Here is a 26869-nt window from a genome sequence, read left to right on the forward strand (position 1 = left end):
CAAATAAAGGATAGAAAGGCACCGGGAATTGATGAAACTCCTGCAGAACTGCTGAAGCTATTAGATGCAAAGCAAATAACAATAATAACTGAAATATTTAATGAAATATACAAGGCAGGAAAAATACCAGTAGAGAGGTTCTAATCGGAGTTCGTACCATTGCCCAAAAAACCAGGAGCAAACTTTTGTGAAGACTATAGGACCATAAGCCTAATGAGCCATCTGCTGAAGATGTTTTTAAAAGTCATCCACCAAAGAATTTACCAGAAATGCGAGGAACAAATTGTTCCCACATAGTTCGGATTTGTGAACGACATTGGTACGAGGGAAGTTTTATTTAGCGTGCAGGTATTGTTTCAGAAATGTAAAACATCTGCCAACTATGTCCACTAGAAAAGCAGACATGCAGAATTGTTTAGGACAAAAAGGAATTCCATTTTCCGAGGGCTGAGCTTATAAATGTCATTAGATAGCATCATGACATTTATCGCCAGCATATTGTAGATATAATGACTCGTGCTAAAGGCATCACCATTTTGAGACTTCCTCCTTACCATTGCGAGTTAAAACCGATAGAATTAATCTGGGCTCAAGTAAAGGGTTCCGTAACTTGTGAAATCGTAACATTTAAAATTTCTTATGTCCAACGTTTGTTAGAACTCGCAATGGAACGGATACGGAAAGAAGATTGGACTAATGCCGTAGCCCATGTGAACAAGGAAGAAGAGAAAATGTGGTGATTGGACGGGATAATGGACACTGTTTTCGACAAAATAATAATATACTTAAGTGTGACTGAGGATTCCCCTTCGGACGAGTCGCTGGATTCCGAAACTTCATAAGCATAACTTAGGTAGTTATTTCTTTGCTTTGTAGTTCTTCTAATTACTTACTTACTTAATCAGTAGACCCATTTGTACCTTTCGTTGTTGGGCCGTTTATAATTCAATTCATTACATTACAATATTTTACAATCTTCCGAGGTGTCCTAGCTCTTAACGAACTTTCTCCATTCGTTCCTATTGGATGCCATCTGTGTTGCTTCCTGCCAAGTCTTACCCTTACTCTGCAGTATCTGCGAGATGTCACTGTTCCATTCTTTAATGGGTCTTCCTCTTCTGTTCTTCCCTATTGGTTTGGCGTCCCACACTCTTTTTACTTGTCTATTATTGTCCATCCGGGTTAGATGTCCGAACCATGCTAATTTTTTCTACTTGATTGAGTCGAGTATCGGTTTGATTTTAAGCCTTTCTCTTATTTCTTCATTTCTGATTCTATCAGTTCTTTTTACTCCGATCGTTCTTCTGAGGTATTTCATCTCTGCTGCCTGGATTCTGCTCTTATGTCTTTTGTTTAATATCTAATTTTCTGCTCCATATGTCACTGTAGGTCTATATATTGTTTTGTATATTGTCATCTTGGTCTTTGTTGATATTTCTTTGTTATTAAGGAATCCTCTATTTAGTGCTTGGAATAGTTTTCCTGTGTTTTCCATTCTGTTGTTAAGATCGTCCTGGATGTCTCCTTTGTTGTTGATTACTGTTCCTAAGTCTCCTTAATAAATGGAATATATTAATTATTTTGCAAAATGTTCTATTTTTTGACGTACTGTATTAGGCACTCTATAACAACTATAAAATTTTACTTTATTTTGTGAGACAGCTATACTGTCCTGTCAAAATACACATGATAATTTAATAATTATATAGTTCTTAGATTTAATTATTACGTAATTACTTGTGTTTAAATAAATAATAAATATTTAAAATATTATTTTGGTACGCCTCTGCAAAGTGCGATGTTGCCAATGAATCACCTTCAATTGTAAATTGTTATAGTATATATGCCAAATGAAATAAGAGGTGGATTATGATTGAGGTTGGTTTCATTTAATTTATTCAATTTAGTTCTGAATATAAATTTGTGCACGTTTCTTCGTTTTAAAATCTACTAAACTTACTGAAAGAACAAAATATGGTAAACTAATTCGAAGGACCACTCCTTAATTAGAAACAAACTTAATTAGAACATTAACCTGTTTTATCAAATAACGATTGTATAATTGTTCTGAAGCTATTTTCTTGTGGCATTTTAAATTAATTAATATTTAAATGGGAATAAGCCACAATTAAAGGTTAAAATACATTTATTGACGTTTCAATTTCCACTTCGGAAATCGTTCTCAAAATACCAACGAGAACGATTTCCGAAGTGGAAATTGAAACGTCAATAAATGTATTTTAACCTTTAATTGTGGCTTATTCCCATTTAAATATTAATTAACGATTGTATTATTATATAAAAAAAATCACCTATAAATAGTGCTTCAATATATTTAAGCCCTGTAATAAACGCTTTAAGTAAAATAAAATACATAATTAATATCAGTTTTGAAGCCAGTAGAATATTTGAAAAATTCGAAGAATGGAAACCTCTCAGTTAGAAGACTTATTTGCTCAACCATTTAAATACGTTTTAGAATACATATCGACCATTCATTAAGTTGATCGTGCTATAAAATTGAAAAAAGCATTGAAAGCCGACAATTGTGTATACTATTGTGGTGTTTTTAGATAAAACAGTAAGTTTTCGATTCGGTTTAGCCTAGGGCATAATAAGAAGAAGCTAATAACTTTATCTTACTTATACGAGGAGCATTACTTATATTTTGAACTTTGGTAACACTAAATTATCAGGTGTAGTCTGGCATTTATACTAGAAAATTTTATATTTGTAACATAAACTTGCCATGGATGACAACTTTGCACTATTGGTGATAAGGCACTATCTTTTGCAACTATGAAATGCTTTCGGCCGCCAACGAAAGTGATGAAGATAGTCAAAAATCAGTTATTACACCACAAATATTTATGCTGTGCAAAAACTAATACTGTGAGTGCCGTATGTGCGTGCCGGTCTGAGTTCTTTAGTACTGAGCGTATGACAAACCGGGTAGTAAATTTTATATCACTGAGTATACACTCAGATGCAAAAAAAACACAACGGAAAAAATTTTGGTCAAATTCAAAGTACTTCAGTTTTTTATTTTTAGTCCTATTTAGATGGTTTTTTAGCACACTGTAAATATTTATAAATTTTAATTTAGTATAGTGAGTTTTTTAAGAAAATTTTGTATTTGACTTATACGGGGTTAATCGAAAGGTGGTTTTTATCCTAACTTTGAAACATCCTGTGGAATAATTCGTAATAATAATTATTTTCGCAAAACCTTGTTTTTCGGTCGCAACGATGTTTTCTAAGTATTATGTTTTTTGTTTCATGTGAAAATATGGATTGATTCATTTTTAGGAGTGAAATGACTTTGCCGCCCACAATTTACGACTTTTCCTATTATTACCATTATCTTTTGTATTAATTTGTAATACGACGATGGGGGCTTTGGTGACTGATATCGAAGGAATGTCATATCGACATCCCAGAAGCACTGTATTTAAATAATACTTAAAAGCAACGACATGATCTTGGTTTTAATGAACACTGATAACAATAACAAAACATAAAAAAAAACAAAATTTAACTTAACCTAAGTACGCAAATAACAAAGAAAAACTACTAAAAAATAACTTAATACTATGTATTTCCTCCCCTAGCCTCTATAACTGCCTGTACACGTCGGCTCATGCTGTCTATGAGGTTGCGAATATCATCTTGTTGGACGTTTTGCCATTCCTTTTCTAGAGCCAAGCGAAGTTCGTTAGTTGAGACTGGTGCGACTTCGCGACCTCTAATATCAACTACCAAGCATATCAAAATCGTGCTCAATTGGGTTCAGATCTGGCGAACACGCTGGCCAGTTCATTTTATTAATACCAACTTCCTCTAAATATTGCGTGACACACATTGCAGACTGGGGTCGCGCATTATCTTGCATTAATAGAAAATCATCGCCGATATATTGAGAAAAGGGTACTACGTGATTCGCTTAAATTTCCTCAATATACCGGTATGTAGTCAACGAACCCTCAATAAATACCAATTCAGTCTGCGCCACTCGGGATATTTCTGCCCATACCATCTCCGAACCCCCTCCATAGCTAACGCGGGGACCGAAAGCGCACTCCGCAAATCTCTCTCCAGTTCGACGCCATACTCGTTCTCCCCCACCCAACGAGTGAAGACAGTACCTCGACTCATCCGTAAAAAGAACATTACTCCATTGCCCTAAATTCCAATGTAAATGTTCCCTGGAAAATTGTAGTCTAGCCACTCTGTGCCATGGAAGTAATTTTGGTTCAGTTGCTGGTCTGCAACTTTGCAAACCAAATTCATGTAATCTTCGACGAACTGTAAATACACTTACATTATTGCCTCGAACCTCTTGAAGCTGATTTCTTGTTTGCACCGCTGTTAAATAACGATCCCGCAAAGCGTTGACTCCTATAAAACGATCCTTTAAAGCGGTAATTTTTCGCTTCCTGATACTTCCCGCTTTACGCTTGTTTGTTCCAGTTCGTATAAAACGTTCCACAACCCTTTGGATGGTAGAGCAATGAGTGTGTAGTACTCTAGCCACATATTCATAATTTCGCCCATCTTCAACCAGAGTTTTCGCACAATCTTCGACACTAAGAACCATGTCAATCATAGGTAAGCAAAATGTAAGTGTCAATATGACATTAACTCCAAAATAATCATAATTTAAAAAGTCTTAAGTTGCGGGTGGCAAATTCATTTGGCTCTAAAAAATGAACCAATGCATATTTTGACATGAAACAAAAAACATAATGCTTAGGAGACATGGTTGCAACCGAAAAATAAGGTTTTACGAAAATTCGCAAACGGAATTATTCCACAGGATGTTTCAAAGTTAGAATAATAAAACCACGTTTTAATTAACCCCATACAATACGTCAAATATAAAATGTTATCAAAAAACCGACTATACCAAATTAAAATTTATAAATTTATACAGTGTGTTAAAAAAATCATCCAATAGGGCTAAAAATAAAAAAAATTAAATACATACTTTGAATTTGACCAAAGTTTTCTCCGTTGCGTTTTTTTGCATCTGAGTCTAGTTAGTGAGACTGTGAGCCAACTACATAAGTTGCCTGTGCTAAAGATCGAAGTAAAAAAGCGAAAAAAAAATTAAACAGATGTTACAACATGTGAAAGAAGGTTTATTCAAAGATAGGTACTGGCTGATCACTATTCTTCGTGGTCTCTGATATATACTATATCTTGAAGCACTATTTATATTTTTGTGTACCGGATGTGGCATAGTTATGCAGGATATTAGGGTTTTCCTTAATTATTTTGAGATAAGTATTTAGGTTATCGAAAGAGCAACAAATCTGCGACCAACAAAATCAATTGATCAATCAATATTTCAACTTGCTCGTCAAAAACTTCCTCCCTTATCGTCTGTAAATACGATTGCCAATATACATTAATAATGCTTGTAGGAGAATAGAGTCTCTCAAAATTATCCCCCCGTCATTTCCTAATATGCATCGCCCGACTAAAGGAAATTAAATCATAAGAATAAACATTTTACGTTTTGTTCTTGGTTATTGAGTTAACTGACGTTGAAAATATCTTGATATGTTAAAAGTATAATGATAATACCAGTGCTGCAGCTAGAGCATATGCAGTAAACTTTTCAGATCGACGTCATCCTGATGCAAAAACTATACGACCGAGGGGTTGAAAAAATATTACTTAAAACAAGTAATTTAAATCTCAGATTAAATAAGGACTACGGCATTTTAGGCCCAACGACGTCCAAGAAGAAATTCTTGATTTTGTTGAAGCGGGACCAAGTATAAGTCTTTATATCGAGAGAAACTCACTTTCAAAAAGGATACAATTCATAGATTATTGAGAAAGAATGTTCAGGCGACAAAAAGTTTAAGTTTTACATGATGTAAATAAGTAGCTTTATTATGTATTACATATTATGTCTACTGATAAGTATACGTTTTCTCAGATAGGAACCATAAAAACTGACAAGAATGGAAAGATGAAACTCTTTATTTAATGAGTAAAATTTAATATCACCAAAGATAATGGTCAGATGACATTTGCTCACCGACAATTCAGCGTCGTATTTTCATTTTTGAAATGACCATTTACCACTACCATTGCTTGATCAAGTTCTATTGGCAACTAGATTGAATTGGTTCCAATATGATGGTGCCTTGCACATTATGGTAGACAAGTCACAGACACAGGACGGCAAAGGATTTCCTGGCTGATAAATCTGCATACGTGGTTCAACACAACAACCATAAATCTTTTCAGAGCAGCAGTTTAAGTACATATTGCCATGATGGTTACATCCGAAACGGATAAACATTACAAGAATTGTTGAAAGAAAAGATTTACTTGGAACCTGTTGAGAGTTCTGATTCATATTCACGTTGTGTGATATGTATAGACGAGAACGCGCTACAGAGGGTTCAGAATTTAATGATAAATCGTTCAAATGTTTACATTAAAGTAGGAGGCGATTAGTTTTTTTTTTTTATTTTATTTTTAAGAATTTTAGATATTTGTTTTTTTATTTCAATAACTCGGTAACCAAGGACATAACTCCAATTGTTTAATTTATATTTATCTTAGTCGGCCGATTCGTATTGGGAAAAGGCAGGTGTGAATTTTGAAACACCCTGTATGTGTATGGGAATTCGTCAAAGTTGTATGTAAAATTAAATTGGCATTTAAAGAGCATTCTTTTATTTGGTTGCCGATTTTATTGTTACTCAATCAACAAAGATTTTATTCTCAAAATAATTAAAAATCATTGACCCCAATCAAATCACATATGACATTTTTTATATCAAGCCCGGCGACGCTTCACTAATTAAAGTATTGTTTCAAAAATAAATAATAACCTCCGATATTACGTAACAAAATTTGAACACGTACTTACCGTACATTCGGGCTCGGTTGGCTTCCGGGACTTCGGCTTCTGTGGGAATTGGGAGGATATGCCTCAGGCGGTAATCCGTTTTCGATCGGATGTTCCGCAGTGGATTGGGGATGATTGGGGTAACTGGATACTCCGCCGCTATGCCTCGACCTTGGAACTTCTCCGTGCACAGCTGTCACCGATGGATGGATATTGTTAACTTGTATAGAAAAAAAAACACCATTAAGGGTTTACAAGATTTTTTTAATAATGAATAAAAATGGTTACAAAATCAGATTCCTAGACTGACTAATCTGTGATAGTATTGACTATTTAAACCAAACAGCAATGTCTCGCTGAAATGGTTTCTGTGTTTGGGAATGAAGAATCACACCAGTCAACTATTTCACGAACTTCAACGTGGTCGTTGCAGAGAGACGAATCCAGGCCAGGTCTACACAAAACAGTAGTATTCGATCCAAAAGATCCTACATGAAGAACTGGGTGTTACGAGGTTGGTTTCCCGTTGCATCCCTCATTTGCACACATAAGAGCAAAAAGCGGTTCGCGTCAATTGGTGTCGAAAAACATTAGAACGGTTCAACAAAGGAAGCTCAAAAAACGTTTATAGTATTGTTCATGACTATGAATCTTGGATTTACTCCTACGAACCCAAAAATAAACGCCAATCCGCCGTGTGGGTGTTTCACAATGAGGAAAAACCAACAAAAGTGATCTGTTCTCGAAGTGTTTCAAAGAAAATGGTCGCAACTTTTGTGACAAAATCTGGTCATGTAGCAACAATTGCTTTAGAAGATCGAAGAACGGTTAATTCTGATTGGTATATACGTTACCGTTTGTTTACCAAAAGTTATCTCAAAACTCCGACAAAGCAACACAAAATCAAATCATGAAATCAACAAATCATCCTACATCAGGAAAATGCAAGTGCTCACACTGCCCAAAAGACAATAGAGTTTTTGAAGCTTCAAAACATCGAATTGTTAAACCATCCATCGTATATCCCCGACCTAAGTCCCACCGACTTTTTTACGTTCCCAAAGATCCCTGTCTCTGGTGAAAACAATGTGCAAAAAACACTTAGCAGATACGCTACGCTATCAATACTGAGCTTCCTATCGTTTAGCTTGTCAGAGGAGTCTGGAAAGTCAAGACGAAAATTAGTTATTTCGCAATTAAATGTCGTTTGCTGTACATTAAAAGCTATATGTCACGCTAAAAGCTATATCACGAGTAGTTCCAAAAAGTGTAATTCGTTCATTAAATTCAATTCGATTTTATTTTTACTTTAAAAAATTAACCCAAGGGGATGTTCTGTATTTGAATTTAAATTAAACGAAGAAACCTAGATTTCAAAGTCAAAAAGCTTCTGCTCGATTACATATACCAAACACATAAAAAAGAAAGATATAACAACAGGTTTCAGAACAAATAACAACTTAAGCTAATTTATTAAGAACAACAAGACAACAAAGAACAACAAAAGCACTTACACAGTGGTACATACAAACATGTGGTGACTGCCCAAAAACTTACATCGGTCAAAATAGCAGAATCTTTAACAAACGTATATCAGAACACAATAATAAAAAAACAGATTCTACATACGCACTTCTAGATCATAATCATTCTTATAACGACCAATTTCAAATTCTCCATATTAAAAATATATTTTTATTAGAATTTATGCAAATTAATAAATTAAAAATCACAAATATAATTCTCAAAGACCAACTTGAGACAAACAGCTCTCCCCTCCTCAATTTATTCGGTTAATGACTATAAAGTGTAGAACCATAGTAAAAATACATCACTTGAGAAAGGCACTCTGCCTAAACCATTGTACTGAAAATAAATAATAAATAAATTTTGTGGAAATCTACAAAACAAAAATTTCCAGTATTTTATTCTTAGATAAAATGAATTTCCATCAAGTAATAGTCGAATCTACCACCTTATGATGAAATTCTTATGATATAGGGAGTGGACAAAAAAATGCTGCAACGTAATATTCACAATATAAAAAACCATTGTTGAATAAATCACTAAAATTTTCTATTATTCGTTATGTATGTGTCGCAGCCAGATGGTTAAATTAGCCGTTCGATTAAACAGCCTTTTGAATAACGCCATTCAATCACACGACTAGTTATTTTGTCGAATTTTCATGCAAATAAAAAGTTCAACGACATGGCTGATTGAAAAGCCGCCATATCATTGACGAAATTTGTTTCTTGACCACCGCGCCGCTAGTAGCACCAGTTAACTGATTGAAAAATAGTTGTTTGATTAGAACGACGCTATTCAGCCGAACGACTAGCTATAAAGTCGAATCTTTATGATAACAATCAAAAGTGATTCAACACATTGTTTACAATATGCAGCGTTGAACGTAGCAACCAGGACGTAGCAACAAACAAAACAGAACAGACAAAAATTCGACCAAGTGGTCGAATATTGGTTGTTTGTTTTGTCAGTACCACAAAAATTCTTCATTTCATCGAATCATCGGGAGGTCTCCTTATAAAGCATTGTTTGGTAGTGATCTTAAAGGTGATTTAAAAGGTGCTAATATACCCTTCCAATTGTTGATGCACATTGAAACAGAAGAACAGTTGCAAAAATTAAAAAATGGGAAATGTGACGATAGTTCTGAGATACAGCATCAGAGTTTAAACACCGAGAAATCGAATGTAGCATATAATGATGAAACTAAAATCACAGGGACCTTACTCGAACAACCTGAAAATCCTGAGAATTGTTAAATCATTAATACTGATACGAATCTAATAAGTAATAATATTCATTTAGAAATTATAGTGGCTGAACCTAGTTCCTCAAATGTAAGTGACAATTACTCTACAAATGTAGATACTAATAACATTGACGAAGAATCTAGTCAGTTACAGAAGACTGAGTACATTGAACTAATTTGTGTCACATGTCAAAATCCTATCACTAGTGCCCATAGCTTTAAGTCTTGCAATAATCCTGTTTATATCACATGTGGATTGTCTGTAGTAGGAGAGAAAGGTTTCGGTTCCACAGTACTGTGTTTTAGATGCAAAACGGAAGAAAACATACTATTGCTGAGAAATGAGGCCCGAAAAAGTTTAAAACGTGCAGCTGAAAAAATCGTTAAGAACACAGCAAAAAAACTGACACCTCTACTTATTGGCAGTAGTGTCCTGATAAGTGTGCCGAAAGTGAATCGTAGACCTGTGGACACCAAAAAAAATCAAAGGAAAAATTGTGGATTTTAGAAATGGAGTTTATAGAATCGGCACAAAATCAGGAATCATTAAAAACTTTTTTGTGCGACAAGAATTGCACTCGTTAACGGAAAGCTATGATGATGAAATTTTAGATACTCAGATATGTTTACGAGAAGCTGTGACTACAGAATCAAAGTTTGGGATGCAAGGTTTTCAAAAATGCTCCTGTAAACCAGTACAAAAACAATGCCGTACAATGAGATGTGCTTGCTTCAAGAAAAAAGTTCTTTGTGGATTTAAATGTCATAGCAGTTTGTTATGTCAATAAATGATTTAAATGTAACATGAAAATTATTAATAACCTCATCAGTGAAGTAAATAACATCATTTTATAAGTAAGACATCATAACGCGTTGTTCAATCAAATGAAAGGGCTAGCCTTGCAACTAGATGACTATTTCAATTAGCTGTTTGATTACAAAGTCTGGCGTGGCGGCATCGGAGGACGCCAAGAAAAGATGCAGATTTTTCCCCAGTCCTCAAAATTTTCCCACTACCTTTCCTTATCATCTTTTTGTTTGCATATAATTCAACACAGATTCGATAAAAAAGTTCGTTTTGTTTTGGTGCTTCTTTTAATTAATTTAAATAATTTCATTAAAACGTTTCATAACTTTTTTATTTTTGATCAAATTAATATATTTATGTAAATAAACAAAATAAAATTATTGCATCTTAGGGGAAATACTAGCTGGAGTAAGTTTATACATAGAGATTGAAGGCTGGCCATATCTTCTGACAGCTTCATTTATAAAAGCATTTTCCATTTCTTGAACTAAGTACTTGAAAAACACTGACGCAATATGAGAATAAATCTTCGATTTAAAGCAAAATTTAAGAGAATAATCAGTCAAGCATGTTCTCGGATTACTTTCCAACGCAGAATTAAACACCCAAGTTGATTCTAGGTAATGAAACAGCCTACCATCGAAGCATCTGGCCTGAACTAAATTCGATTCGATGAGCTTTACTATAGACGTATAGTTTTCGACTATAGGCGGAAATCCAATTTCCAAATTTGCTATACATTGCTGATTGTCATTAGATAGTATCGTTGATTTTGTACAAAATGGTAAGAATTTATCATAGTTTTTAATATCTGCCACTACTTCATACAGCTCATGAGTAGAAAAACTAAAAAATAATCAGATTACTCTACTTTATTTGCTTTGTAAAGGTTTAATAAGTTTTATCGAGAAAAGTTCTAATGAAAACAGAAATTATTGTAGGAGTGCTCATCAATCACAACCCTTAGTTCAACTTAAGGCTTATATGAAGATATTTAATAAAAATATTGGACATATATGCCTTAGAAGAGAATTTCTTTTAAACCAGAAAGATCAACGACAAATCATCTAAACTCTTGGACAAAATTAACGCACCACTCATATTTTTCTCAATAATCTTTATTTATAATTTACTGTACGACAAGTTGCCTATGGACCTTGTCTGACAGTGACAGTTGTTATGTAAGCTAATAATAGTCTTGTTTTAACAATAATTTGTATTAAACTTCGTTTTAGACTAAAAGTGAGTTAAACTTTTCATAAAAAGTAACTTTTCATAAAAAGTAGCGATTCAATCAAAGTGATTGTGGGAAACAAGCTTTTTATTGTGATATTTTTCATCACATGCATGTTTGGAAGTTCATTTGCATAGAAATCAAATAAAAAATTAACCGCCAAAGAAATTTGTCGATGGAGGAGGCAGTGCGAGCATCGACTCTCCTAGATGAAGGATATTCAATGCGATAAGTTGCAGGTTTGTTAGGAAGACATCATTCCAGCATCAGTCGCAAGGTGAGACGATATAATGAAACAAGGTAGTACCATCGATGACCAGGGCAAAGGCGAAAACGTTACACTAATCAAATTGATGATCGTTTTTTGAGACAACGTGCGCTCAGAGATAGGAAAGTCACAATTTGCTATAGCAATTTGCTAAAAAATGAACTAGCAGATGTTCGAAATGTCACGATATATAATGGCTAAAGATTGATTACATGCGCAATTGAAAACGGGATGAAAATAATGAGTACGCATTTCAGGAGAAAAAATATATATAAAGGAACGTGAAAGGTTCTGGGATCAAATGAAACTAATCAAATAGACCACATCTTAATACAAGAGAAATTCGCCAATTTAATAACGAATGTGAAAAGATGAAGGATATTCAATGCGATACGTTGCAGGTTTGTTAGGAAGACATCATTCCAGCATCAGTCGCAAGGTGAGGCGATATAATGAAACAGGGTAGTACCATCGATGACCAGGGCAAAGGCGAAAACGTTACACTAATCAAATTGATGATCGTTTTTTGAGACAACGTGCGCTCAGAGATAGGAGAGTCACAATTGATTGCTATAGCAATCTGCTAAAAAATGAACTAGCAGATGTTCGAAATGTCACGATATCGTCTCGAACAGTTCGAAGACATTTACATGAAGCAGAATTGAGCAACAGAAAGCCGGCCAAAAAACCCTTGCTTACCAGAGAACACAGGGTTCAGAGATTGAATTTTGCAAGATTGCATCAAAATTGGACCATCGATGATTGGAAACGAGTTCTTTTCTCCGATGAGACTAGAGTAAGCCTAAAAGCTCCAGATGGTCGTGAGCGTGTCTGGCGAAGGCGAGGAGAAAGGTTTGCCAGCTGCAATATCTCTCTTAAAGTACCTTTTGGTGGTGGCTCTAATATGTTTTGGGGGAGAATTTGTTTTGAAGCTCGTACGGAGTTGGTCCCCATACGTACGAGGTCTATGAATGCCCATTATTACTTAGACAACATTATTGTCGAACATGTAATGCCTTTTGCTCCGTTTCTTGGACCTAATTTTTTATTCATGCAAAACAACGCTCGTCCTCATGTGGCTCGATAGGTTATTGGCTACCTAAATGATGTTGACATTCCATTATTAGAGTGGCCACCTAACAGTCCGGACATGAATCCTATATAGCATCCTTGGGACTATCTCAAAAAAAAAGATTCGAAGTCGTAGCCTCCCTATTGCCAATCACAACCAACTCATTGAGGCCGTTATTGAAGAATGGGAGAATATTCCGCAAACTTTTGTTGAACATTTGATATCAAGCATGCTTCGACGCATAAATGCAGTCATAAGAAGTAGAGGAGGGCCTACACGGTTATAAGTGATGACCCAGATGCATTTTATTGTGTTACTTTACTCATTTTTTTCTTTTTGCAATTTGGAGTTATGCTAGCTTATTTACGCATTTCTGACAAAAACAAATTTTAAAGAAACAATAAGGCAAATTAAGGTCATGACAAAGTCATGTTGGACTTATTTGTGTAGGTGTTTATTATTTTTTATTTTGTGTTCATATTGTAAATATTTAGATTATTTCAAGTGGTACGTTAATTTTGTCCAGGAGTTTATTTACTATCAATAAAAAGTAGCAATTAGTCAAGAAATCACGGTCGATCTCAGAATAAAAAGGTTCTGAAACTGTTTTCTTGTTGCATGTTTAACTTACATATTATTTTATAAGGAGATTAAACCAAAATGTATTGAAATGAAAATTAAATTTTACATTATTTCATCATTATGAATGATCTTAACCTGTAAATGTTTATCATTGACGGTGGGTGGTAATACCAACTTGACAGTTGACTTAATTGGCCTCGATATTCTAGGCATTAGCCATATTTTGAGGTGAAATTCTGAGAGATGTTGAATTGATATAAAATTCTGATCTTTACGTGCTTGTAGTTAATTATACATGATGTGTCTCTGACCTAGAGCCAAGTACAACAATCGTAGCGAGTGAACCATGTTTTAATGGTTTTTTTTAGGCCAGTAAAATTGGACGTTTACCTTTTAGAAAAAAATATTTTTATTCCAACAAAAGGAAAAATTTAATTATTATTTGTTAAACAAGTTAATGGATTATTGCAGAATCTGTTTAATCTCTTAAAAATTGACAAAAATCTTCTTCTGACTGTTCAAAGAATATACGTTCAGATAGAAGGGATTTCAATTTATATGAAATACATTTCAATAATTTGACTGGTCTATTTTTAAACTGTTCAAGGTAAAGATTTGGGTTCTAGGGAAAATGTAACGTTGTCAGCGTGTATGATTGAAGTTGAAGTTATCTGGAATGTTGTAGTTTATATCTTTCTCTAATGGTAGATAATGTTAGAAATCAACAACTTCGTCACAGATTAGGGCGATGTAACTGACAACAACGCCATTGTTCGCGTAGTTCTTTTTTTGTACGCTATATGTACGTCAGTTTCATAAGCGCACTGACAGTGGTTTCATAAAGCAGAGAACAGAATTGTTTGTAGTGTTATTAGTGGAGGGCGTTTTACGTTTACTTTTTGTGAATTGTGAGTAATTTAATTTAATTTAATTTGGTGACAAATAATAAATATGACTGACAGTAGTAATAGTGAACCGTGTATCAAAAAGAAACGTCACAATTTAACACGCGAAGTAAAAATTAGGATCAGAAATATGTTTGAAGGACTTCGAGCCAGAGCACAAAATATGAATGTAAGCGATGTAGTAACATTATGTAGTATTTTGACAAAAGTTTCCGAAGCTAGTGTGTACAGAGTAATTAAAACAGACGATGAAACAAACGACAATAATATTTTGAAGGTTGAGACAAGAAGAAGAAAACAAATAAACTTATTAAAATGATACAACCAAACAGACCATTCATCGTGCATTACATTATACAGATGAAACATGTGTTAAATGAAGGACATACTATGACAAAAATTTGGCAGCATTTAAATGTGGAAAACAAACAACAAGCTTTCCTAGGTGGTTTGTCAACAGGTCAAAAGCCCCACCTGGAAAGCGATAACGCCTTATTATTAGCCATATTGGTAGCGAAACAGAATTTATTGAAGAAGGTTTAAATGCATTTGTTTCTAAAAAGACTGGATATTACCATGAGGAAATGGATGCAGATCATTATGAACAATGGTTTTCAGATATTCTGTTAAAAATAGAACCAGGATCTGGATAACACTCCACATCACTGCCGGCGAACAGTTATCAACTACTAAATGGAGAAAAGCCGAGATTGCGGATTGGCGTACTAAAAAAAATACTAAATAGAATAAACTAATTTTGAAAATCGAGTATCTAAATTAGCAGGGTGTCATAAAGATAAATATATTAAATATGTAGATGAAATAATAATAATAATAATAAATAATTGTAGTTCGATTGCCGCCATACCATTGTGAGTTAAGCCCGATAGAACTTGGGAGTTTATAGGGGGTAGATATGGGCTCAAAACATAAAGTAATTGATGGATTCGACCGTTACTTGATGGAAATTCATTTTATGTAACAATAAAACACTGAAAACTTTGTTTTCAAAACTTCCACAAAATTTATTTTAAATTCTTATCACTACAGCTGTTTCGGCTGATTGCCTTTCTCAAGTGATCTGTTTTTGGCATGGGTTTACACTTTATAGTCTCTAATGAAATAGGTTGAGGAGGGGAGAACTGTTTGTCTCAAGCTGGTCATTCAGAATTATATCTGTGTTTTTTAATTTGTTGATTTCCATAGATTCTAACAAAGATAGCTTAAGGCCTTTATTTTGAATGTGTAGAATTTTAAATTCGTCATTAAAAGAATGATTATGATCTAGAAGGTGAAGTGCGTATGTAGAATCTGTTTTTCTATTATTGAAAGCCCTTTTATGTTCTGCTATTCGTTTATTAAAATTTCTACCTGTTTGACCAATGTAAGTTTTTGGGCAGTCGCCACATTTAAGTTTGTACACACCACTGTGTAAGTGTTTTTTATGTTGGCTCTTGTTGTTTTTAATATATTTGCCTAGGTTGTTATTTGTTCTGAAAGCTGGTGTTATTCCTTTCTTTTTTATGTGTTTGGCTATTTTTGTTGATATTTTGCCTGTATATGTGATCGAGCAGAAGGTACTGGGTTTTTTCTCTGGTGGTGGAAATACTAAGTTCAGGGCTTTCTTGTGTAGTTTTTGATTTAACATTTTATTAATTGTTTGTTCGTTGTATCCATTGTTTACTGCTATTTACTTAATGATATTTAATTCTGTCTAAAAATTGTATTTTGACATAGGAATTGCTGTTAATCTATGTAACATACTATGATAGGCTGCCAGTTTATGTTGTGTGGGATGGGATGATGAATTGTGAATAGTCGTGTCGGTATGGGTAGGTTTATGAAATATGGAGAAGTCATGTTTGTTTTTAAGTCTGGTAATTTTTAAATCTAAAAAATTTATGGATTGATTTTGTTCTGTTTCTATTGTAAATTCAATATGACTATGAAGAGAATTAATATACGATAAAAATTGGTCGAGTTGCCTGTTAGTTCCTGTGAAACATACCAGTACGTCGTCTACGTATCTCCACCAATATAAAAACTGTTTGAATATGGGATGTTTTGAAATCTTTGTCTCTAGATGATCCATAAAAATATCTGATAGCAATGGGCTTAGAGGATTGCCCATTATAAGTCCTGCACTGTTATTTGTATATAATTCATTATTAAATTCAAAGTAGTCCTGGTTTATGCAAACTTCAAGAAGATGTAAAATCTCAGATGTAATGATTGGATTTGTACTATTTTGGTCTAAAAGGTTTTTTACTAGAATAAAAGTTTCTGTAGGAGGGATACTAGGACAAAGATTTTTTACGTCAAATGAAATTAATCTGGAGTTGTTAGGTAACTGAAAATGTTGTATGTTATTAACTAGTTCTATTATATTTTTTATGGTAAATTTAGGTGAAAATTTAGTGTGTTCTAAAATAATCTCTAACAGTTTTTTTGATGTGGATATACAGAAGGATACTAAAAATATCTTATGTGGACCATGTCACCAACGTTGAGGTCCTACAGCGCATGACAAAAGAAAAAGAAGTGCTTAATTTAATTAAACAACGCAAGCTTGAGTACCTCGGCCACGTGATGCGGAACGAAGAAAAATATCGAATTCTTCAACTTGTTATGCAGGGTAAAGTATTTGGCAGAAGAGGACCGGGACGCCGTCGTATCTCGTGGTTGAAAAATCTCCGACAATGGTTTGGGATGACCTCAGCGGAGCTGTTTCGCAGAGCAGTCAACAAAACCATGATAGCCTTGATGATCGCCAACATCCGGACCGGATAAGGCACTGAAGAAGAAGAAGAAGAACAGTTTTTTTTGAAAGTTTATATGACGGAGCTGTATAAAAAGACACTACAGGTCTTATTGGGTGATCCGGTTTGTGTAGTTTAATGAAAGAGTATAATTTAGGAGGCTGTGGGTTCATGATACTGAGGTATTTCTGTTCTATTGGATTTACTATTGATTTTGAATTTTCTAACGCTAGTTTAAATTGTTTTTGATACTTTTCTGTTGGATCTTTGTGTAACGTTTCAATGTTTTGATTATTTAAAAATTCTATTGTTTTGTTATTATATTCTATTTTATCTATAGCAATAGTAGTGTTACCTTTGTCTGCTTTTGTAAACACTATGTTGTTTTCTATTGATTTATTTTTAATTGAAATGGCTGTTTTATTCTCTTTGTAACAGGAATTTTTGGTTTCACTACACTGAATGACCAGCTTGAGACAAACAGTTCTCCCCTCCTCAACCTATTTCATTAGAGACTATAAAGTGTAAACCCATGCCAAAAACAGATCACTTGAGAAAGGCAATCAGCCGAAACAGCTGTAGTGATAAGAATTTAAAATAAATTTTGTGGAAGTTTTGAAAACAAAGTTTTCAGTGTTTTATTGTTACAAAACATAAAGTAGCAAGGAACAATATTACTTTCAAATTAAATGATGTAAAAAACTGCTTAATAGTGCCGTCAGCAATGTGACCTCACACTCGTGGATCAAATGTATCGAGCATGTAGTGAAAGAAGAGCAGAGTTTGTGGAACCTTGATAACTTCATTGAAATTACCATGGAACCAGTTGTTGTGGATCTAGGCGAAGATACTACTGATGAATCTGAAGATGACATAGATTATATATAATGTAAGAAATATTTTTTTATATTTTATGGAAATAAATATTCAGTTAAGATGAATCATTTATTATTAGTACTGTAACGTACCAAGAATTGTTTAAGTAATTCAGTTTCATCTGTGCTAAAAGTTATTAGACGACCCTTTTTCTAACCCCATGTCATTAAGTCTGATTTGACAATAGGAATTAAATTTAATCCTTGAATCAGTCATAGGTTTGTTAATTTAAAAGGATAAAGGGATTTTCCCAAAAATCCTGATCATTTTTTAATAATAACTGCACACCTATGACTCCTTGATTTCCTTTATCCTCAGACCCGAAAAGGTCTACATTGAAAATATGAGTCACTCGCTACAATTGTGGTACTAGAGTATACTATTCATTCGTTTGTTTTAGCATGAGTATAGTTTTATTTTTGTGTTTTACAAGGCTTGCGGACGCAGCAAGTGAATTAGGACTTGTGGTAAACGAGGAAAAAACCAAATATATGTTGGTTTCTAAAAACCCTCGAAATATCCAACAAAGAATTCAAATTAACAACCATACCTTTGAGCAAGTCAAAGAATTTACATATCTTGGATCGCTAGTAAACGCAACAAACACGACAAGCGACGAAATAAAAAGACGCATAGCAATAACAAACAGAACTGTTCACGGCCTCCAGAGACATTTAAAAAATAAAAATATAAAACGTGCACTAAAGCTTAATATATACAGGACTTCAATAAGACCAGTTTTGATATATGGGCTGAAACATGGATCTTATCTCAAAATGGTAAAAGACTTCTTGGTATTTTTGAGAGAAAAATTCTTAGAAAGATTTTTGGGGCCGTAAATGAAAATGGGCTATGGCGTCGAAGATACAACTTTGAACTGTATCAGTTATACACCGATCCAGATATTGTGAAATTCGTTAAAGTGCAGAGACTTACATGGGCTAGACACATTGCTAGGATGTCAGATCACGAATACACGAAGAGATTAACATTTTCACAACCAGAGGGCACAAGAAGCAGAGGACGACCACGAATGAGATGGATTGATGATGTGGAAGAAGACCTACAGATTCTAGGGGTTAGAAGATGGAGGGAAGTTGCCAGGAATCGACAGGAGTGGCGACTTCTTTGTGAGCAGGCCAAGATCCACAACGGATTGTCGAGCCACTTATGATGATGATGATAGTTTTATTTCTAACAAAGGATGAATAGCACAAAAGAAGCTTAAAAGAACGTGAATATGATACTAGAACAGACCAGAAATTTTAAGAGACACAGTCAATCTCTTAGAAAACAGAGAGATAGCGACGAAAAGATCCGATATAGTAGCAGTATTATTTGCTTCTTTAGACCTTACCCTAGTAGTTTCCTAGCTTCATAGTGTTTCTGGTTATCAGAGGCCACACAATAATTCCGAAAGCTGTATAAGTTATTTTGTATATTTGGTAAACGAGAGAGGCTATAAAGTTTCTGCATAATTTCATATTTATGAAGTTGAATTTGACGTTTAATTTAAAATGACAATCATTCTTCTAATTTAGAATATTGTTCGTTCTTGTAGGTCAGTTACCAATAAGATCCTGAGACCACTTTCGGGAGATCACTTCAAGATTAAAGAAGAAAAATTAGTTTGATGAAAGGAAATTGCTTGATAAAACAATCTGAAGAATTTGAACACCTTTAAAAAAGACTTGGGTATTGAATTGTGCAAAAAAGAAGAAATTATTGGTTAAGTTTGTAACTAACCCAAATGTTATAAAAAAACAATACGAAAACTAAGTCAATTTTACTTAGTATATATATATATATATATATATATATATATATATATATATATATATATATATATATATATATATATATATATATATCGGTTTCAAACGTCTTGCGTCGTTGTCCGATGCCTAATTTCCACGAATTTCTATCATTCCATTGTTCTTCGGTAAAGTCTCGGGAGCTCATTGCCTTTGTTATTCCCTCCTTCCATGTTCTTTTTGGTCTTCCTCGTTTCTTACGATTTGGTGGTATCCATTTCATGGCGATTTTTGGTAGTCTTGTTTCTGGCATTCTTTTGAACATGGCCATACCATATAAGTTGTTTCCTTTCTATGTCTGTTGCCAGTGATCCATCTACCCCCATCCGATTCCTTATTTCATCGTTTCTAATTCTGTCTGCCTTAGATATTCGAAGTGATCGTCTAAATACATCCATTTCTGTTGCTTCGAGTTTTCTTTTTATTGCTTTCTGTTAGTCTCCATGTCTCTGTGCCATAGGTTAAGCTGGTTTTTATGAGAGATTCATATATATTGTATTTTCGTCTTTTACCAATTTCTGAGCTCCAAAGAACTCCGTTAAGGCATCCAATTGTTCTACGGGCCTGGGTTATTCGTTTTCTAATTTCCCTATTGTCTGTGCCTGTGGTGTCGAAATCAATTCCTAGGTAGGTATATTCAGTGCAGAATGCAATTTCGGTTGTGTCATCTGAATGTTGGATAGTTCTGCGCCTATTGGGAGATATTTTGTTTTTTGTGTATTCAGTTCTAAACCCCACTTTTTGTATTCTTCCTGTAGTTTTCTGGCCATATATGTCAGGTCTTCTTTATCGTTGGCTATAAGGACTTAATCGTCTGCAAACTGTAGGGTATATAGGCAAGTTTCTCCCAGGTCAATGCCCATTTTACTTAGTACACCTTGTATTTATATTATAGCAATGTGTTGCATAGCCAGTCAGGTGAAATAACAAAAAGGACAAATGTAAATATGAAATAGAAACTGCTTAACAGATAAACCAACCAAGCAAACTGTAGAAGATTTATATTAGGAAAATATAAAAATAAACGTACGAGGAGTATACGAGAAGGGAGCATTAATTAACCTAATAGAAGAACTTAAAAAATATAAAATACACATCATAGCAATACAAGAAACACATTTGACTGGAAACAACATTGAAAATATTAGCCCATACACGTTTTATACAAGTGGGGGCGATAATAGGAATTTTGGAGTGGGTTTTCTGGTACATGAAGACGTAAAGCAGGTAAAACGATTCGTAGCAAAATCTGACAAAATGTGTGCAATTAGAATTTAAGGAAAAGAGAACATGATATCGCTGATAAATATACATGCTCCAACAGAAGAAGTAAAAGATGAATTTTATGAAGAATTAGAGTCATTGTCTGAAGAAATGCCCAGAAAAGATAGTAAAATTATTATAGGCGATGCCAATGCAAAGGTCGGAAGAGAAGATATATATATATATATATATATATATATATATATATATATATATATATATATATATATATATATATATATATATATATATATATATATATATATATACAGTATACTCCCTCTATAACGAACACTGTTATTACGAGGTTTCGCTTATAACGAGATACATTAGATGTCCCGTGAAATTTCTATTGAACTATAACCGTTTATAGCGAGGCAAATTTGGCTATAACGAGAGAAAATAAGATCTAAAAACGTGTTTTTTACGTTTTTGGTCGTTGTGGCTATAAATATATACCTTTTCAAACAGCCCCTCAATAAACTTAGCTGCAGCCCGCAATAAACTTCTTTACAATGAATAAATACAACTGTTTCACATCTTTAAAAAATATATGCTAGAATGATACTGGACCATTTAAAGCAGTTAAAAATGACAGAGTTCTTAAAATTTCGGAAGCAATAGTTTATGTTATCCTTGAAAATACGCTTTATACATTATGTAGTTGGAAAAAAATGTTAAGTACAGATTTTTTGTTTTATCGTATATCATTGATAATAAAAGTAAACAACTCTTTTATGTTTTAATATATTTCATTGACAATAAAAGTAAATAACTTTTTTTAAAAAACGCCATTCAAACAATATTTATTAGCATCCTATATTGCTCCGAATGGCTTCACTATAGGAAGTTAATGGTTTAGAAAACTACAGATTCATATGTATGCACAGTATTATTATTGTCTGATATAACGAGATCGGCTTATAACGAGGTAATTAGTCTGTCATTTCAGTTCTCGTTATAGAGGGAGTCTACTGTATATATATACACTCGCGATCATAAAATCCGGGTCACCTTGAAAATCGCCGTTATTTCATTTTTAACAAGCTTTATCGTAAATAATAATAACACAAATACAAACTAATGCATGTTTCTGAGAATTGTTGTCAGCTTAGCGGTTTCCTTTGTAATAAAGAATTCCAATAATGCCGATTGCGCGGAAAACTGTACACTTCCCAAAATGAACGGTACCTGTAACTGCCGCTTGTTTTAAATGTCTCATTTGTGCTTCGACTTTCTGTTCAAACTCAACAAACAAACGTTTATTATTGCCGCCATTAGTGTTTATTAGTGCCATTATTAGTGTTTATTATTGTTTATTTTTTGCCAAAAATGCCTTGATTGTTGTTGAAACGGCACACACTATTGCGTTTGTGGAAGACGGTCACACTCAACGCCAAGTCGCAAGAACTGTTGGCGTAAGCCTTTCTACGGTTCAACGAGTGCTTCAACGCTTTCAGAAGACGAGTTTGCTAACCAGACGACCTGGCTCTGGACGAAGAACAACGACCACGGCACGAGATGACCGTTTTCTTGTGTTTCAGGCTTTACGAGACCGGACCTCAACTGCGGTTATGCATCGAAATTGCCTACAGGAAGTACGAAATTGCAATGTTAGCGTTGCAACAGTCAGGAGAAGACTTTGTTCTTCTGGAATATCTTCTCGGGTAATGGCTACAGGACCGCCACTTGGCCGGGCGCATCGAGTTGCACGACTAGCTTTTGTTCGACAATACGCGCATTGGGAAATTAATGATTGGAGCAAAGTGTTATTCTCAGATGAATCCCGTTTTTGCCTAACTGGATCCAATGGACATGTAAGAGTTTGGAGGGGAACCGGTGAACGATTTTCACAAGCTTGCATTGCTCCAAGAATGCCATTTGGTGAAGGCTCGGTCATGGCTTGGGGAGGTGTATCTTCCGACTTCCGCACAGAATTACCCTTCATCGAAAATGGGTCCTTAACTGCACGAAGGTACATTACGGAGATTCTGGAAGAACATGTTACGCCCATCAAGGCAGGGCTTGGAGAAGACGCCGTTTTTATGCAGGACAATCCGCGATCGCACGTTGCCAGGATTAGTATGCAATACTTGGACGAGGTTAGAATTACGAGCTTACCCTGGCCAGCTAGGTCTCCGGACCTGAATCCCATCAAACATCTCTGGGACGATTTGAAAAACGTATTCAAACCCATACACCTCCTCCTAACAACGCACAGGAGCTTAAGGATCTGTTAGTAAGAGAGTGGAATAACATACCACAACATGTAATCAGGAGAAAAATTGAGAATATGCCCCGTCGTCTGCAAGAGGTTATTAGAGCAATTGGAGGCAATACACGATATTAGTCATTGAAATTCCACTGATGTTTTACCACGGTCTGTATTTTTCATTTTTCCTTTCGTATGTCTGTTTCAACAATTTGGTTTGTTTTCTGCTTTTTCAATAAAAACAATAAAAAACCGTTATTTTGTTCTTTCAAAACAAACATTGATGACAAATAAAAAATACGTTAGCCTAAAAAAAGGTTATTATTGCACCAGATGCAAAAATATTCAAGAAACTTGAAATTTTCAAGGTGACCCGGATTTTATGATCGCGAGTGTATATATATATATATATATATATATATATATATATATATATATATATATATATATATATATATATATATATATAAACATATCAGGGGGTGAAAGTAACCATATGAATACAAATGATAATGGCTAAAGATTGATTACATGCGCAATTGAAAACGGGATGAAAATAATGAGTACGCATTTCAGGAGAAAAAATATATATAAAGGAACGTGAAAGGTTCTGGGATCAAATGAAACTAATCAAATAGACCACATCTTAATACAAGAGAAATTCGCCAATTTAATAACGAATGTGAAAATGTGTAGAGGGGCTGACGTAGACTCAGATATCATTTTCTGTTTAGAATTAATATGAGAGAAGCAATAATTAAAAAGCATAAACGGATACAAAAAGTGCAACGTAAATTTAATTTTGAAAAACTGCGAAACTTTGGGGGAGTGTAGGATTATCAAAAGGATATACAAGAAACCTTCGCCAAACAAGATAGTACTACTGTGACAAACACTATTAAGGAAGCAACGTCGAAGAACATACCAAGAACAAAAAGATTTAGAAAAAAACACTGGTTCGATGACGAATGTAGAACAGGGTTAAAGAAAAAGATTAGATTTGAGATTAAAAAGTTTATGATCGCAAAAACAAGACGACCTAGAAAGGTATGCTGAACAACGAAAAAAAGTAAAGAAAGTATGTGGATGATAAAGTAAGTAGTATTGAAGAAAATTACAAGAAAAATGAAATAAAAATTTTTTACAAAGAGGTAAAATACATTAAAACTGGGTATCAGGGAAGAACGGAGAAATGTAAAAGATAAGCAAGGAAACCTGATAGTGGACGAAGACCAAATATGTGAAAAGCGGAAAGAATATTTCGAAGAGATGCTAAATGACGGAGTGACTACTGAAGAAAATTATAATGCTCCTAAACCTCAAATAGTAATCGAAGAAATACCAAAACCCACAAGAATTGAAGAAATAATAAAAGATACGAAAAGTCAAAAAAGCCCCGGGGAGAACAGCATTGTGGCAGAGAACTTAAAATATGAAGTAGAGGCTTTAATAAACCAACTTAAAGAGCTAATACTAGAAGTGTAGGATGCCGAAGAAATGCCTCAAGAATGGAATAAGTCGATTATAATTCCTATACACAAAAAGGAAGATAAAACTGAATGCGCAAACTATAGAGGAATATCCTTATTAGAGGTAATATATAAAGTGCTCGCCATACTAATTAAAAAACGATTTGAAATATATGTAAAGAAGAATCTAGGAGAATATCAGGAAGGATTTTGAAAAGAAAGATCAACAAACCATCAAATTTTTATGCTAAAACAAATCCTGATCAGTTGCTATGAATACAACATTTCAGCACAAGTATTGTTACAAAGCCGCCTACGATACAATAGACAGAAACAAATTAATAGAAACGCTAAAAGAATTCCAAGTGCCAGAAAAAATAGTAAGATTGGAAAAAATGACAATTAGACAAACCACTTGTGTTGTGAAATGCAACAGTACAGTCTCAGAAGAATTCGACTGAAAAAGGGTGTCCGCCAAGGAGACCCGTTGGCTACATTGCTATTCAATATAGGTCTATAAAAAAATGTAAGGGTTAATGGGATAAATAGGTCCGGCACTATTTTATACAAGGAGCACCAATGCTTAGCCTACGCTTATGCTGTGGTTCTCATTGCAAGAAATGGAAAAGAACTATCAAATATAGCAAAAAGACTGATTCGAGAAAGCTCTAAAATGGGACTGAAAGTTAATATTAATAAATCGAAGTACATGGAGATATCGAGCAAAAAAGGAATAAACACCAGGGGATACTTTAAATTGGAGGTGGAGGATGGATCAGTTGTAGGATTCGAGAAGGTGGATGAATATAATATGTACTCAGGTACTCTTATTGAACAGACATGTAAGGAAGAAACTGAAATTAACCTGAGACTGACCAAGAGCAACATGTGTGCTGGGGCCATGAGCAAAATAATTAAGGCCAAAGGTATATCTCGTAATACAAAAATAAGAGTATACAAAAATATAATTTAGACCCACAATGCTATAAGCTGCCGAGACATGGACTATGAACAAAACCATACAGAACCGATTGGAAGCATGGAAAGAAAGATACTTCGCAGAATATTTGGTGGAAAAGTAGTAGAGGGAGAATGGAGAAGACGAACGAATGCAGAAGTATACCATTTGTATACTAACCCTACAATAACAAAAGTAGTGAAAAAACGTAGACTAGAATGGCTCGGACATCTAGAAAGAATACAAGGTAATAGACTAGTGAAGAATATTGCTTGGAGAGTACCTGAGGGCAAAAAATGAGAAGAAGACCAAGAAAGAAATGGAGAGATGTTGTGATGGAAGATGTCAGAGAGATGGGACTCAGAGACTGGAAGCTGATAGCTAAAAACAGAAAACGATGGAAATTATCCATCCAGCAATGGGCCTAAAAGGCCTGTTAACGCTGTACATACGTACATAAAGATGAACGTGGAACAAGCAACAGAAAAAGTGATTGACAAAAAATATTAACAAACCATAATGAAATTCGCATGAACTGGTTAACTAACTTCAGCAATTCTTCAGGACCATCTATACTGGTATCTGGATGTGGTCACTGGAAGTTAAGAATATTAGGTATTCAGACGAAAATTAGATAAATTTCATGATAGGGTTTCGTAAAGTCAGTTATATCTTGGGAACTATATATTTCCGACTAAAAAGAAAATCATATTCGAATTCACTACCTTAAACCTATGTAACTTATGAGAAAAGTTTTCAGAAAATCCGCTACACGATAAATGGTATACGTTGAAAAATTTTAATTGGTTTGGAAACTGAGCCTTTAGTAACTATAATAAATAAAAATGGCCAAAAAATGGAATTTTTTTCAAAAATTTAGAACAAGGCATCGTATCTACCTAACCTTCCATTAATTTGGATTTTGAATTATGTGTCACTTGCTCTGTTCTCCAGATTTTGCTCCCAGCAACTATCCCAAACCTAAAACAATGGCTATGC

General features: G+C 34.2%; 1 protein-coding gene across 5 annotated transcripts in view; it reads right to left on the reverse strand.

The window, feature by feature from the left end:
- The window catches only part of LOC140443192 (uncharacterized), an 86423-nt gene that overhangs the window by 19446 nt on the left and 40108 nt on the right, over window positions 1-26869 (reverse strand). For all 5 annotated transcript variants that reach the window (XM_072534301.1, XM_072534302.1, XM_072534303.1 and 2 more), the window contains one exon: window positions 6896-7094. In XM_072534301.1, the coding sequence (XP_072390402.1) occupies window positions 6896-7094 (199 nt within the window). The remainder of the gene's footprint in view (window positions 1-6895; window positions 7095-26869) is intronic.

This window comes from Diabrotica undecimpunctata, chromosome 6 (assembly GCF_040954645.1).
Source record: "Diabrotica undecimpunctata isolate CICGRU chromosome 6, icDiaUnde3, whole genome shotgun sequence".
Classification (NCBI taxonomy): domain Eukaryota; kingdom Metazoa; phylum Arthropoda; class Insecta; order Coleoptera; family Chrysomelidae; genus Diabrotica; species Diabrotica undecimpunctata.